At 27.9% G+C, this 18,657-nt stretch overlaps 1 protein-coding gene and 1 non-coding gene across 2 annotated transcripts; both read left to right on the plus strand.

The window, feature by feature from the left end:
• The first annotated feature begins 124 nt into the window (after positions 1-124).
• Positions 125-18,396, plus strand: LOC122853348 (protein purity of essence-like). Its single transcript, XM_044153773.1, is given in 9 exon segments — positions 125-373; positions 588-685; positions 775-2,222; positions 2,303-2,420; positions 2,725-2,879; positions 2,963-3,712; positions 4,040-8,787; positions 8,789-17,898; positions 17,988-18,396. Coding segments are annotated over 9 exon segments (16,614 nt in total). The 5' UTR covers positions 125-251; the 3' UTR covers positions 18,053-18,396.
• On the plus strand, positions 3,816-3,940 carry LOC122847978. Its single transcript, XR_006373432.1, has one exon. It is a non-coding gene; the product is annotated as a small nucleolar RNA U109 (small nucleolar RNA).
• Positions 18,397-18,657: the final 261 nt, after the last annotated feature.

Raw genomic sequence — 18,657 nt, forward strand, 5'->3', positions numbered from 1 at the left:
ATATTTATAAATACCACAATAGCGCTACTATCGTTTTTATTTTTTTTTTTTTCTTTTTGTTTATTTAGTTGATGAATACTCCGTTATATGCGTTGATGTATATTTCCTTGAAAGAAGGAAGGAAGTAGAAGGAAAAAGGACAGGAACAGAAAAATAAAAATAAAAAAAAAAAAACAAATAAAAGAGAAAAAAAAAAATAGAAAGACACACAGAAAGAAAACGAAAAAAAAAATACTCCAGAGTTTTCCAAAATGGCAGCAAAGAGTGGTGGATCTGTAGATTGGTCTTCAACAATAAAACCAATTTTAGCTGCATCACATGGAACATTTAATAAAAATGAAATTATTGAACTTGTCGGAGCAATTATAAATAGGTATGTCAATTTTTTTTTCTAAAACAATACGTAATTTTTGTATAATTAAATGAAGAAAAAAAAAAAAAAAATTTTGGTTAAGAGTAAATGACAGAATACAAATGGACTCCCCCAATGACGTATTTAGAAATAAAAATAAATATTTTTATACACAATGATTCAACTATTTTGTCCAAATAATTAACTGTTTTTTTTTTTTTTTTTTTTGTTTCAGTGAAAATGAATTTTTATGTCACGAGGAACAACATGAAGCATTTTATGCTTCATTTGCAGCATTGGCTAGTGATTACATCAGTGGATGTTCAAGTACACGTAAGTTATTAAACTATAAATAAAAGCTAATCTATATAATTATTTTAATTTTTAATTATTAATTTGTTTTTCATGTTTTTTTTTATCAGTAACAAAAAGCCAAATACCACAAGTATGTCAAGCATGTCGTATACTGTTGACATATTTAGTGAAAAAACAACCTGGTGATGGATCATCAACAGTTTTAACAATGAAACAATTATTATTGCCAATACGTGCAATGTCAACATCACAATCATTATTAACAAAAACTGAAGAAATTGCACTTATTGCAATAATGAAAAATTCAAATATACCAGAAATTGTAACAACAACAACAATGACAACTGGTACTGGAGAAAAAGATACAACTCCACAACCAATAAAAGAAACAAAAAGATCACGTAATGATTTATCATCATCAATACTTGAACAATTAACAAAACCATTACAAGATTTTATACCAAGTGTTTCAATAACAACTGAAGTAGTAACATCATCAAATAATATTAAAAAAAAATTAAATGATGATAATGAAACAAATGATGATAATACAAATGATATTAAAATGATGTTTATTGCAAATAATATAAGTACATTACAAAGTATTGGTGCTGGTGATACATTACTTGATATGTGTTTAAATTTACCACATTTATCAAGATACATGAGAAAATATCAAGCATATATGAGTAAAAAAGGTTTTAGTTTACCTGGTAATCATGCTGAAGCACATATTATACGTCATAGTCTTCATTCAGTTGTTAATGATATCAATATTGTACATAATGTTGTATCATTACCTGTACTTGAACCATTAACACCAGCTAAACTTGAAAAACTTTCATTATTAACAATGTCATGTTTATATTGTTCAATTGCAAATGCAACAGCATCAAGTATTGTTGGTGTATCAAATGCAGTATCACCAAAATCTACAACGACAACAACAACAACAGCAACAACAACAAGTAATAATAATTCAACATCAAATGTACAATCATCAAATAATAATTCTAATAGTAGTAGTGGTGGTGGTAAAAATACAGAGGAAGATTATGATACATTGGCAATAACTGTTGTTGAAAAAAGTTTAGAAATATTTAGTATTGTATCAAATATTATAAAATATAGCACAAGAGCTGGTGGTCATATATTACAAAATCATTTATTAATTGGTGTATGGTTATTAGTTGCTGGTCTTCAAGCACAATTAACTGTTAGTAGTTTTAGTTCAACAACAGATAAAACAAAAGAAGAAAAAGGTAAATCACCAAGTAAAGCAAGAGATGGATCATCAAGAATTAATTTAATGAAAGTACAACAAGGTTTTGGTGTATTATCAGTTGCACTTGCATCACATGCATTAACATTAATGAGTGCATTATTAGAAGATGTATCTGTTGAAACACATTCAACAGATAATATAATACCAAGTGAACCAGCATCATTAAATATATTAGCAACATCAACAGCATTACAAAGAGCCATGACATTTCTTCAAGAAACACCATTAAATCATTTATTATTTTATTTAGCAACAATTAGTTATAGAAAGGTTTGTTTAATTAATTCAAGTTTTTTTTCAAATATTTAATAATAATTTATTAATTTATGTTTTTATTTATATAAAATTAGGCTTGTACTTTAAAAAGAGTTCAAAAACATCCACAAGAAGGTGATACCCTGAGTCAATCAGATTCAACAACGTACTATGAAGATCTTTTGAGTTTTTCAGAAAGTTCAACAGATGAAGGTAAATAAAACATAAATATCAACATCAACAAACTTGTTGTTGTTTTCTTTTATTATTTTATTTTCACTAATTTCATCTGCTTAGTATCCATCATCTATTTTTTCCTCTTTCTTTTTATATAAATATAAAATAATAAATCAATATTTACCTCTATAAAGTTGTGGATATTTTTATACCTATATTAAAATGGAAAAAAAAAAAATACTAACACAAACAACTTACTTCATTATTGCTTTCATTTTTTCTTTTAAAACTAACCAAACGGCACATGTTCACGATGTAGAACAAACTGTTATGTCGGTAGAGGATGACAGTGAACCAATTTTGGGTCTATGGTTTGAGGAAACATTATCACCATCAGATGGATCATCAACAAATAATACTAAAGATGCAAATAATGAAGCTAATACTGAACGTACTGCAACAAATATTGTTCCTGATAATCGTGAACCACATGGTGTATGTATATTTATTTATATCTATTTATTATGATTAATTAATAATTTTTTATTTTAATAATAACATTAATTTTTTGCTTACAGTACATTTCATTGGCAACACAAATATTTCAATTTATGAATCAACATTTAATTGGTAGTCGTAGTTCATATGTACGTGAATATGTTATTAATGGATTAGTTGAACAACAAATGGTTATATTAGCAGCAATAATACGTGATTTAGATCATGAAACAGCTAAAACAGAAACAGGAACAATATCTGTATTTTATGGTGCTACACTTGGTACAATGTATTCAGAATTTTCACAAGCATTAAGTCGTTATACACATAATTTATTAGCAAGAAATACATTAAGTGAATCATTACAAATAACATTATTACATCATTTGGGTGTTAGTCCATGGACAATTGAAGGTACATCAACATCAACATCTTGGCCATTACAAGTTTATCCAAGAACATTAAGTGTATTAGCACAAATATTATTATTAAAACCACAACAAGAAAAAGAAGCTGCTTGTATTAGTATATGGCAAAGATTAATAACAACAATGATAGAAAATGTTTGTAATCCTTCATTGACAATTGAACCAGAAAATGAAGATTTAAATGTTGAACATGCACAGCTAGTATTATTTTTATTTCATTCATTAAATTTAATGCAAAAAAAATCTGTACTATTGGTTACTGGTAGTGGAGCTGTACGTTGCAGTGAAGCCCTTAAAGCACCAATGAAAGATTCTCAAATTTTACATCTTTCACGTCTTTTATTATTACTTGAATATATGATGAAACATCTTTATGATGCACCACCAACTTTACTTGAACAGGTATGAAATATTTCTGTTTTAATTAATTAATATTATTGAGCATTAAATTAAACATCTTTGAAATGGTATTTCATATTTATTGTACCATTTATTATTATTAAATTTTTATATTTAATAATATCCAAAGTTGTTTAAATGCAAGAGTAAATAATAGCTATGTATGGTTGAGATACCAGGGCCACCTGGATGATAGTATAACCAGTGTGGTAGTATAAATCTCATACAAAATTATAATAAATAAATGTTGTCTCTAGGCAAAAAAGAAAAACACACACACACAGATTACTAATAGTTGATTTTTGTTTTTTGTTTTTGTTTTGATTATAGGTTCAATGGAATTTGCTTTCAGCAACAAATCTAGTCTCACACAAAAAAGAAGGTAATAAACAAGCAGCAAGAATATATACACCTTGGAAAGACATTGAAGATAATTATCCAAAACTTGGATCACAAGATGAATTTACATTAAAACCAAGATTTTATAATTTAACAAATTCTGATATTAATAATCAAGATACACCAAAACTTGATGGTCTTGCATGTAATTTTGTTCTTGGTACACCTGATAAAATGAAATATCCACTGCTAGTTGATGCATTAATTGATATATTAAATGTTATTAATCAAACAACTATGACAAGAAAACCATTGGAAAAAGATAATAATAATAAAGATATTAAAAAAGATAAGGATAAAGAAAAAGATGGAAAAATGTCAATAACAGGATTATGTGCAACACAATATTGTTTTTCAATATGTTGGAGACTTTTATTAATGTTACCACCATCAACTCCATATATGGATAAATTAGCACTTGGTGAAGAAATTCCAGCAGGACCAATGTTACTTTATTCATTAATTTGGGGTCCACGTGCAGCATATAAAACATTTAATAGTTGGATTAAAGATTGTCTTGTTAAACAAGGAATGTATACACAGTATGCTGAAAATTTATTGAAAACAGTAACATCAACAGTTAATTCAATTAAATATGATACAACACTTGCTAAAAATTGTATTAAAACATTAAAACCAGAATTTAATACAACAGATAAAATTATGCCAAAAATGACATTACCAAAGTTAAGTTCATTAACAATTTTAGCAGCAGTTATTGCAAAATTACAAGTACTAATGGATGAAAGTAACTTAAAAAATACAATTACTGAACAACAACAAGAAATGATTGATACATCAAATAAAACATCTGATACATCAAATACAAATACAAATATAAATAATAATAATAAAATTATTTCTGATATCATACCACATGTATTATCATTAACAGAATCTATATTGTCATCATGTAGATCAAGTATATTATATCAAATGCATGAATCATCAGAATCAATTGGTAAATATACAATGAGAGATTATTTAGTACTTGATGGTATAACATGTGTTGCTGGTGCAAGTTGGGCAATGGAAGCATCAATTGTAACATTATTACCAAGTACAATACGTTCAGTACTTGATAAATGGAAATCAATTAATGTATCACGTATATCATGGAATAATTATTCAAATGATATTATACCAGCTGAAAGTTATATATTAGCTATTGTTAATACACATATTAGTACATTATCACAGTATGGTGTATTTTCAATAAATTCATCACTTAAAAATTTATTATATTCACTTGTACAATTTTTATTGGATTATGTTAATACAACAACAGTACCAGATACATCAGATATACGTAATAAATTAATAAATATATTAATTGCATTAACAATGGATGCTAGAACAGATTATCTACAAGAAATGGCATCAAAAACACTTGTTAAATTGTTTGGTAATAATGATAATGAATCACGTCAATTACAAGAACATTTATATGTATTAAATTATACATATAATGTTATTGTTGATTATACGGAAAATAATGAAGAATCAATTAATGTATCTGTTGATGAAAAAATATTAAAACAATGTATTAAATATTGGGAACAATTAATTGATACACCAATTGGTTGTAAAGCATTGGATGAATTTTTTTCATCAAATACAAATAGAACATTGATATCTGTATTATTATCAATAGCATCACCACAAGCATCACAACAATTTAATTCATATGTTTTACATTTTTTTAATAAATTATTTAAAACTGCTGAAAAAACACAAGATTCTTGTCTTGATCGTTTATGTATATCTGTTGCTAATTTAGCAAGTGTTGAAAGTAGAAAATTACATCGTTGGTTAAGACATGTTGTTTTTGGTCGTCGTAATAATACAGCAACAATACCAACACCAACAGCTTCAACAACAGCAACAGATGTAAAAACACAAGATGATAATAAAAATGAAGATGCTAACAATACAACAACAACAACGAGTATTGTTCCTGCTGCTACTATTGCAAGTATTCATGAAAATGTACAAGATCTTCCAAAGGCACAACAAATATTATCAGCAATTGAACGTGGTATTATTTGGAATACAACAGCTTCAACATCAACAACACCACTTTTAAATTCTGCAACAACAAATTCTACAAATGAAGAAAATCAACAAATAATGCAAGAAAATAATCAATTACTTCAAGCATTAACAAAATATATTGTTAAATCAAATAAAAGTATTGGTGATAATGTATCGGTTGAAATATTATTGGCATTAATACCACTTGGTTATTTAATATTATCACCAGCTGTTGAAGCAATTGGTTTTGCTGATTTAATGCAAGCAATGTCAACATTAGCTGATGCTGGAAATGATAAAAGTAATATATTGTTATTCAAAGTTGCAATTGATTGGGTTGAAATTTGTAAACAACAATTAATAAATAAAGATAAAGAATTAACAAAATCAATGCCATATATTGAAGCTGGATGTTGTGTATTAAATTATATTGCTGATATTGTTGGTGCAGCATGTCCACAACAAAAATATACATATCATGATCGTGCAATGAGTCCACCATGGGAAGGTACAGCACCATCACTTGTAAGTGGTGATTTAAATGATAGTGATTGGATTGATGAGTTAATTCATGAAGATGAAGATAGTGCTGCTGAAGATTCAGATGAAGATAGTATATGTAATAAACTTTGTACATTTACTGTAACACAAAAAGAATTTACAAATCAACATTGGTATCATTGTCATACATGTAGTATGGTTGATGGTTCTGGTGTTTGTACAATTTGTGCAAGAGTTTGTCATCGTGGTCATGATATAACATATGCTAAATATGGTAATTTCTTTTGTGATTGTGGCTCAAAAGATGATGCATCATGTCAAGCATTAACAAAACGAAGTCCACAAAGTACTGAACAACAACAACAACAACAACAACCACAACAACAAGTACCAACAACATCATCATCTACTAGTCAAGCTATTGTTGGCTCATCATCAACACCAACATCATCAACAAATGAAAATTCTACTAGTGGTATGAATTGTCGTCTTCGTAGACGTGCATCTAGTCCAAGTAATTTACATGAAAAATTTGAAAGAAATTGTCGTGATAAAGAAAAATTAATTGCATTATCAAAACAACTTGATTCATCAACAAAAAAATGGATATTATCACAGTTATGGTCAAGTGATCTTGTATCATCTCTAGTTGAATTAACACGTACATTAATACCAGCAGTTGATGCATCATGTCAAATAAATGGATCAGTTGGTTGTCATACACGTGGTCAAGTTGCTCTAACATTATTACATACAATTGAAAAAAAATTTGAACATACTGATCAACTTATGTTATCAACACTTGGTTCACAAGAGGGTGCATTTGAAAATGTTAGAATGAATTTTTCTGGTGATCAAGGACAAACAATACGTCAATTATTAACAGCTCATATGATTAGAAGAGTTGCAATGTGTTGTTTAACATCACCACATGGTAAACGTCAACATCTTGCTGTATCACATGAAAAAGGAAAAATAACAATATTACAATTAAGTGCATTACTTAAACAAGCTGATTCATCAAAACGTAAATTAACATTAACAAGACTTGCATCAGCACCAATACCATTTGCTGTATTATCAATAACTGGTAATCCATGGAATGAAGATTTTTTAGCTGTTTGTGGATTAAAAGATTGTCATGTATTAACATTTAATAGTTCTGGTACAGTATCAGATCATTTAGTACTACATCCACAACGTGAACCTGGTAATTTTATAATAAAAGCAATATGGTTACCTGGTTCACAAACACAACTTGCATTAATAACTGCTGATTTTGTTAAAATATATGATTTAGGAAAAGATGCATTAAGTCCACAATATTATTTTCTTGTACCAATTGGTAAAATACGTGATTGTACATTTGTACATACTGATAATGGTATATTTTATTTATTATTAATGTCATCAGCTGGTTATATATATAGTCAAGCAATGAATGATGAAAGTTCAGCAAAACATGGTCCATTTTATGTTACAAATACACTTGATGTTTATCATCCAGAAATTAAAGATTATGGACAAATTGGAGGTGGTGGTGTATCAATATATTATTCACATACATTACAATTATTATTTTTTAGTTATACATGTGGTAAAAGTTTTATTGCACCATTAAAAGTTATGGATGCTGATATAACAACTGTATTTATGATTACAATACAAAATAATAATAATAATAATAATAGTAATAATAATAACAACAACAATAATAATAATAACAACAATAATAGCAATAAACCAAGTACAAATAAATCAAATAATAATCAACCACAACCATTATGTCAATGGAGTGAAGTTGCTAATCATCCAGGACTTGTATGTTCAGTACTTCAAGCAACAAATAATCCAGTTATATTAATGATTAAACCAGATACAATATTAATTCATGAAATTAAAGTTGTACCAAAAGCAAGAATAATGGATATGGTTGCAATACGTCATCCAAGTTCAAATTCAGATCATAGAACAACCCTAATATTACTTTGTGAAGATGGAAGTCTTAGAATTTATATGGCTGCAATGGAAAAAACAGGCTATTGGATGTCATCAAAAATTCAACCAATTGGATCATTAACATGTATGAAACAAATTAGAAAAAAAAAATCAACAAAAACTGGTAAATTAGCTGGTACAATAACATTTCTTTGAACATTGTCAAATAATGAATGATGTTGAATTTGGTGGTAATGATTTATTACAAATTTATAATGTTGCACAAATTAAAAATCGTTTAAATACAACTGGTATGTATGTTGTATCAACAAAATCAATTGGTTTTAATATTGAAATAACAAATAATGATCCAACGCTAGTTATGACTGGTGTTAGAGTACAATTAGGAAGTCAAGATGTACAAAGATCACCACTATATATTGAAATATTTGGTAGAAGTATTAGAACACCATTAACACGTAGTCGTTGGTTTGATATACCATTAACAAGAGAAGAAAGTCTACAAGCTGATAAAAAATTAACAATAACATTTGGTTTATCACAAGATCCAGATGTTATTATGGTTGATTCAATTAAAATTTATGGTAAAACAAAAGATTCATTTGGATGGCCAGAAGAAACAGATGATATACCAACTGGACAAAATGTTTTAGCAGCAACAGCATCATCATCATCGTCATCATCAGCTGCAGCAGCAGTAACAGCAGCAACAGGATCTGGTACATCAACAAATAATGATAATGAAAGTAATGTTGCATTACCTTCATCATTAGCATCAATTGAAAAATCACCAAAAGATTCAGCAAATATTGAAAAAATGATATCAAGTATATTAGAAGTTTTAGAATCATCATTTACACTTAGTGCTGGTGATGAAACAAAATTACCATTAAAAACAACAGCTATTGATGTAGCATCAAGTTTATTAACACTTCCAACATCACCAACAGTACAATTACATACAACAGCTCTTTTAACATCTTTACATAGTTCTAAAAATACTTATCATTCACACAAAGATCATGTACTTCTTACACATGTTTTTGAATCATTAAAAACAATGCGTAATTTAAGTGAAACATGGATGGATGCTGAAAATTTTTATCGTCTTGTATTAATTGTACGTGGTATTGCAATTTCAAGACCTCATAATTTAGCTAAATTTATTGAACAATGTGAAATAAAGCCACTTGATGAAAGTGAAATATTAATATTTGAAAATCAAAGAATTGATAAATTACAAAATCGTCATAAAGATGTCAATACAGATCAACAACAACAACAACAACAACAACAACAAGCTGATGATGATGATCAACATTTAATATTTTTATTAATTAATATTTTTTGGACACTTTATTTTGTTTATCCAAAAAATTTAGCACTTGCACCAGTTGTTGTACCTGGTCTTAAACATACAGAAACAATAACTTATGCATTAGTTGAAATAATTCATGCATTCACAATAACTGAATTAAATAATTGGAATTGTGGTTTAACAGCTAAACTTTATTTACAATTTCTTTTATCATCAAATATTGCAATAAGTTATAGTGCTAAACAGGCAATTGTTAGAAATTTACAACCAAGATATAAACGTCGTAGAATATGTGTACCACCAAGTCCACCACCTTTATGTGGTACAAATACATCATCACTCAAAGAAATTAATGAAAATCAAGATAAACAAATGTCAGAAGTATCAAATCAAGAAGAACAAAATAATCAATTTGATGTTGATGCAATTGAACCAATGGCATTACTTGGAGCTGATGGTATTGTTGGAAATCAATTACAAGAAGCTGGAGGTATTATGCCAAATCCTCTTGAATCATTTCTTAGTCCTGAAGGATTACAACAATTTTTTGCATTACCACCAGATGCAGATGATGAAGCAATGGAATTGGCAATTGCATTGAGTCTTCAAGATCATGGTGGTGCTGGTGGTGGTGATGGTGGAGGTGATCCACCTGATCTTCAAGCATTTGAACAACATTTCCATCAAGGTCTCAGTAATCTTATTCAAGGTTTAGATAATTTTGGTGGACCAGCATTACAGGGTCTTCAAGTACTTGCTGATCAAGCATATATTCAAGAACTAGATGATAATTCAGTTGAACAAATGCAAGTTGTTGAAGATGAAACACCAGCAGTAGCAGCAGCTGATAATCAAGAATTAATTGAAAATTATTCTGATGCTACTACATCAGGTGGTGGATCAGATGATGATGGTGGATCACCTGATGCTGATACAACAACAGCAGCAACAGTAGCAATAACAGCAATACCACCAATTAGAAATAAACGTCCCAGTGAAAGATTAAATGACAGTGATAATAATAAAAATGATCAAAATAATCCAGGACCAAGTTATTTACATGAAGAAATAAATGAATCATCACCTGGTACTTCTGGAACAGCTATTAATTCATCAAGAGTAATATTAAAAAATCAAGATAATATTGAAGAAATAATAACAATAAAAGAAGCTACACCACCAATTGAACCAGAACCAACAGAAGTTACAACAAAATTACATAATGTACAATTATCATTACTTGAACATTTTATGGAATTTATTCCTGAATTAACAAATGTTTCTGGTGCATTATCAATACCATTTATGCAAGTTTTATTAATGCTTACAACTGATCTTGATGGACATGATGAAAGAGATCGTTTATTAATTGAAAAGCTATTACATATACTTGTAAAACAATTGGAAATTGAAAAACCAGTTGATACTGAAGAAATAGCAAAACGTACAAATAAAAGAGAAGTACAACTTGTTATAATGCGTTTATTAAGTGTATTAATGTCACGTTCAAAATGTAGTAGTAAATCATCAACATCATCAACATCATTAGAAAGTTTAGGTTTTGTATCACAAATGAGCGCTGAAATATTAAGTAAATATGGTGTTATTGATCATTGTTTATCATTATTAACTGAATTATTAAAATATTGGAAAACAACAACAATTGATGATCCAGGTACAATAATATGTGGACAATTATTAAAAGAACATATGACAACATCACCACCAGATATGTCACCATTTTTCTTACGTCAATATGTACGTGGACATGCAAATGATGTTTTTGAACCATATCCACAATTATTAACTGAAATGACACTACGTTTACCATATCAAGTATATAAATATAGTGCTGAAAATAATATATCGATACAATCATTATTTGATCAACAAGCATGGCATTTTTATCTTTGTGAATATATGATGTTATATCAAACACCATTTATACGTCGTCAAGTTAGAAAATTATTACAGTTAATATGTGGTAATAAAGAAAAATATCGTCAATTGAGAGATTTACATGCACTTGTATCACATATTGAATCAGTTAAAATTTGTTGTAATGGTGGTGGTGCTGGTGGTGTTAGTACAACTGATATTATACAACAAAATTCAATTAATTTATCATATGATTCACTTGTTGAATTAATTGAACACTTGAAATGTTGTGTTGAAATAGCAACAACAAGAACTGGTAATTGGCAACGTTTTTGTTTAAAACAAAATACCGTACTATCTTATTTATTTAAAATATCAACATTACTTGATGAGGGTGTTAGTCCAACTGTATTACAATTATTACAATGTGCAATTTGTTCAACAACAAAATTAAAAGAATCAAATACCATTAGTAATAATAAAGCAAATAAAAATGATTCGAAAAAAGATAATAATAATTCTTCAACATCATCATCAACAACAGCAGCAGCAGCAACAACATCAACAAAAGAATGGCGTGATCGTGCAAAATCTGAAGATTCTGATATTGAAGCTAAATTTGAAGAAACTCAATGTGTTATATTAGTTGAACAAATACAAAAACAAGTGTCATCAGTATTGTTAAAAAAATTTATAAAATCATTTTTATTAGAAACAAATAATACAAATGTCAGATGGCAAGCACATTCATTGATATTAGCAATATATAAAAATAGTGGTTCATCAGATCAAGAAATATTATTAGATTTATTATGGAAATTATGGCCATATTTACCAGCATATGGACGTAAAGCAGCACAATTTGTTGATTTACTTGGTTATTTTTCATTAAAAACACCTGATACTGATAAAAAAATGCCAATATATATGGAACAAGCTGTATCAGTATTACATACACAAAATCAATTATTATCACGTCATCCAAGTGCAAATTTATATACTGTACTTGCACAATTTGTTGAGCTAGATGGTTATTATTTAGAGAGTGAACCATGTCTTGTTTGTAATAATCCAGAAGTACCAATGTCAACAATTAAACTATCATCAATGAAAGTTGATGCTAAATTTACAACAACAACACAAATTGTTAAACTTGTATCAAGTCAAACAATTAGTAGAATATTACTTAGAATTGGTGATTTAAAAAAAACTAAAATGGTTAGAACAGTTAATGTTTTTTATAATAATCGTTCAGTACAAGCTGTTATTGAATTAAAAAATAAACCAGCAATGTGGCATAAAGCTAAAAAAATAACATTAGCACAAGGACAAACAGAAGTTAAAATGGAATTTCCATTACCAATAATTGCATGTAATTTAATGATTGAATATGCTGATTTTTATGAAAATATACAAGCATCATCAGAAACATTACAATGTCCAAGATGTTCAGCAAGTGTACCAGCAAATCCTGGTGTATGTGCAAATTGTGGTGAAAATGTATTTCAATGTCATAAATGTCGTGCAATTAATTATGATGAAAAAGATCCATTTTTATGTCATGCATGTGGTTTTTGTAAATATGCAAAATTTGATTATACATTAACAGCACGTCCATGTTGTGCTGTTGATCCAATTGAAAATGATGAAGATCGTAAAAAAACAGTTGCAACAATAAATACATGGTTAGAAAAAGCTGATCGTTCATATAAATTATTAACATCACATAAACCAACATTAGACATGTTTTTAATGAAAATTGCTGAACATAGAACAGATAATCGTGGTGCTGAAGATATTGCATTACAAATATCTGGTAGTACACAAGTTAATAGAACAATACAACTTTTAGCACAAAGATATTGTGGTGATTGTAAAACATCATTTGAAGAATTAAGTAAAATAACACAACGTGTTATTGCATGGCGTAGAGAACTTGTTGCATATGATAGAAAACAACGTGGTCAACAACAACAACAACAACAACAGCAATCATCTTCATCATCATCATCATCATCATCAACAGCAATTACATATGATGATAATGATGATAATAAAAAAGAAGAAGAAAAAATTGTTGCTGTTGGTGGTAAATGTTATGGTTGTGCAATTGCTGCAACTGAACATTGTTTAACATTATTACGTGCATTAGCAACAAATAATATTGCTAAAGAAGTATTATGTAAACAAGGATTAATACAAGAACTTGTTGAAAATAATTTAAGAAGAGGTACAATACAAGTACAAGATGAAGTACGTCAATTATTATGTATTGTTACTAAAGATAATAATCAATCAACAAAAGAATTATGTTCATTATTAATGTATAGAATAACAATGACATTAAAAGGAAGAGTTAGTACATTAGATTTAGCAATGGCTGTTAGACATGAAATGTCATTACTTGCTGCACTTGTACAAAAAGATGATTCATGCTGGGAACAAAAATTACGTTGTGTTATGCAACTATTTTTAATGGCATGTAAAGAATCAAAAAGTCCAGTTGTTATGGAAAGTCTTATTTTACCATGTTTAAAAATATTACATAGTTTAATAAAACCAGATCAACCAACATCGAAAAAAAATAAAGATAAAACAATTGATTCATTGGCAACAATACAACCACCACCAGAAGGTGTAAGTATTGATGTTGCTAAATGGCTAAATGGTGATTCAAAACATTCATTTACTGAATGGTTACAAAGAATGCCAAATAAAAAAATGAATACATTATATAATAATACAAATAATAATAATAATAATAATAATAATAATAATAATAATAATAATAGCAGCAACAACAATACCAATAGCAATAATAATATTAATAATAAACCAATGAAACGTGAAGAAGCAAGAATAATTTATTTAATGGAAAAATATGGTTATCGTTGGTATTATCGTTGTACACGTTTACGTGAAATACAACCACTTAAATTAGTAAATGGTGCTTGGCTTAAAGAAGTATTATTTAATCCAAGTTCAAGACTTGCAAGACAAGTTGCTTGTAATATGATTGAAAGTTTATGTCAAGGTAATGAAAGAAGAAAAAAAATATTAATATTATTAACTGGTTATCTTGATGAATTAAGAAATGCTGGTGAAAATTCAGCTGAATTTTTATTTTTATATCAAACACTTATACGTCAATCACCATGGAAACAATTTTTAGCTGTACGTGGTGTTATGACAAAATTAGCAAATTTATTAATACGTGAAATTGAAGAATTACATCGTCTTGAAGAAACAACATTAACAAGTGATTTATCACAAGGTTATTCATTAAAAATGTTAACTGAATTATTAGCAACATTTTTAGAACAAGATAATATTAAACAACAATATAAAGGAAGATTAGTTGGTGCTGTATTAAATGGTTATTTATCATTAAGACGTTTAGTTGTACAACGTACAAGACTTATTGATGATACACAAGAAAAATTACTTGAATTATTAGAAGAAATGACATCTGGAACTGAAGAAGAAACAAAAGAATTTATGGCTGTATGTGTTGAAACAGTAAAAAAATATAGTCCACAAGATTTATTAACACCTGTATTTGTATTTGAACGTTTATGCTCAATAATATATCCAGAAGAAAATGATATTGGTGAATTTTTTTTAACACTTGAAAAAGATCCACAACAAGAAGATTTTTTACAAGGTAGAATGTTGGGTAATCCATATAGTAATTTAGAGCCTGGTATGGGACCATTAATGCGTGATGTTAAAAATAAAATATGTCAAGATTGTGAATTAGTTGCATTACTTGAAGATGATAATGGAATGGAGTTACTTGTTAATAATAAAATAATAAGTTTAGATTTACCAGTTAAAGATGTTTATAAAAAAATATGGGTAAATGAAGGTGGTGAATGTGATGCTATGAGAGTTGTATACAGAATGAGAGGTTTACTTGGTGATGCTACTGAAGAATTTGTTGAAACATTAAATGCAACAACACAACAAGAAGTTAATAATGAAGAAGTATATAAAATGGCAAATGTATTAGCTGATTGTGGTGGTTTACAAGTTATGCTTAATTGTTTATCTGGTATTAAAGATATTTGTCGTGCAAAACCATTATTACAAGTTTTATTAAAACTATTTCGTTTATCAGTTAAAGTTAAAAAAAATCAACAAGTATTAATTAAACCAGAAATTGGTGCTGTTACTGTTTTATTACAAGTATTACAACGTTGTTTATCAAATGAAACACTTGATTCATCACAAATACAAGCTAAAATAACTGAACAATTACTTGATATTATGGAAACAATACTTGCAAATGCAACATCACAACCATTAAAATATTTTGAAAAATTTTCAAGAACACTTGGTGGACCAGAACATGTTAATGCATTATTAAAATGTACACAATTATCAACAGTACGACAAAGTAATAATGTATTAATACATTTAGCTAGAGTTGTTGCTGCATTAACATATGGTAATACTGAAAAAATGACAGTACTTTGTGATTATTTTAAGCCAGTATTAAATTTTTATGAATTTGATTTTGAGCATACAAATGAAGATGAACAAAAACTTGAATTATTTTGTATATTAACACAAGGTATTGAAAAAAATTCAATTGGTAATACACTTAAAGATCATATTATTGATATGGGAATTGTTAAAGATGCATTTGAATATATAACAGTATATGCACCATGTGTTAAACCAACATTATTACGTACTGATTCAGATGAACTTAAAGAATTTATATCAAAACCAGCATTAAAATATATATTACGTTGTTTAACTGGTCTTGCTAGTGAACATGAACCAACACAACTTGCTGCAACACCACCAACAATATCAATAATACATCGTCTTGAACAGGTGTCATCTGATGAACATGTTGGTTCACTTGCTGAAAATTTACTTGAAGCATTATGTACTAATAAAAAAGTTGCAAAATTAATTGATGAAGCACGTCAACATACTAAAAGTGAAAAAAAACGTTTAGCAATGGCTATGAGAGAAAGACAGTTGGGTGCACTTGGTATGCGTACAAATGATAAAGGACAAGTAACAGCATCAAGTAGTGGTACAATATTACAACAAATGAAAGATCTTGGTGATGAAAGTGGTCTTGTTTGTGTTATTTGTCGTGAAGGTTATAAATTTAAACCAAATATGGTTTTAGGAATTTATACATTTACAAAACGTTGTAATGTTGAAGAATTTGAAATTAAAACACGTAAAACAATTGGTTATACAACAGTAACACATTTTAATGTTGTACATGTTGATTGTCATATGTCAGCAGTACGTTTAGCAAGAGCAAGAGATGAATGGGAAAGTGCTGCATTACAAAATGCAAATACAAAATGTAATGGTTTATTACCATTATGGGGACCACAAGTACCTGAATCAGCATTTGCAAGTTGTCTTGCACGTCATAATACATATTTACAAGAAGCAACTGGTCATCGTGATATATCATATTCATCAACATTACATGATTTAAAATTGTTATTATTACGTTTTGCACAAGAAAAAAGTTTTCATGATGATACTGGTGGTGGTGGTGCACAATCAAATATGCATATTATACCATATCTTATACATATGTCACTTTATGTTATGAATACAACAAGATCTGGTAGTAAAGAAGAACAACAATTATCAAATTATTTAAAATCATCACCATCACATCAATGGCTTGATAATTGTTATGAAGCTGAAGGTCCAATGTATCAAGCAACATTAGCTGTATTAGTACATCCACCATCAAGATGGCAACAAGATAAATTAGTACATTTTAGACGTCTTATTATACTTGCTCATCAAAGACATATATCACCATCTGGACCAACTAAAACAATAACTGATTCAACACTTAAAGATTATAATGTTTACAAGGGTGTATTTATATTTTTTGGTCTTGTTGATTCAATTTATTCATATTTTTTTAAAGATCCAAATTTATCAGCTAAAGTTAATGGTACAACAGCTCAATGGTCAACTGTTCTTGCTGAATATATTAGAGAAAATGATGAAACAATGTTAAAAGCATCAGAAAAAGTACTTGCTAAATATAGAGATGAATTATTACCATGTGCATCATTTGAAGAATATTGTGATGTTATTGGTAAGAATTTATTTAAATTGGTATTAAATTAATTTATTATTTTACTATATAATTACTTATTTAATATTTTTTTATTTTTATTTATTTAGGATTACTAAGTGAAATACCAGATCTTGGAGAATATATAACAGATGTTTTGCGTGGATTGGCCTGAGGAAGGGTTTACATTCTGGCTAAACAATGGGAAGCTGGATTGATTCAAAAATAAAATTACCTTTATATTATACATAAAAAATTATATATAAAAAAAAAAAAAAAAATTAAAAATGTAACTAATGAAAGAAAAGAAAAACAAAATCTTATCTTTTATGATGATATAATACTACTATATTATTTAGGGATTTAATAGCTTTTAAAAATAATAATTAATTATAATTAAATAATATAATAACAGGAATGATATAATATAATTAATATAATATTATGAAATTTGTGCTTTTGGTGATTTTTTCATCTAAAAATAAACGTTTGCAGTCATTACTTATTACAGTTTATTTTATTGTTAAATTATTTGTTTATATATTTTTGTATTTGAATTGTAAATTGATGTATTATTTATGTATTATTATTATTTACATTTTTTTGTCCGGAAGAATGAAGTATAAATGAAGCCCATGTTAGCGATTGGATGTGTGTTTGATTATCAAGAACAAAACATTTTGGCATGTGAATTAAAAGAAGAAGAGTTGGAGAACATATTCATATAGTAGGAAATAATTCAAAATTATTACATAGAAATTGAAATTAGAATTAATTTAA

The sequence above is a fragment of the Aphidius gifuensis genome, linkage group LG1 (assembly GCF_014905175.1).
Source record: "Aphidius gifuensis isolate YNYX2018 linkage group LG1, ASM1490517v1, whole genome shotgun sequence".
In the NCBI taxonomy this organism is placed as follows: domain Eukaryota; kingdom Metazoa; phylum Arthropoda; class Insecta; order Hymenoptera; family Braconidae; genus Aphidius; species Aphidius gifuensis.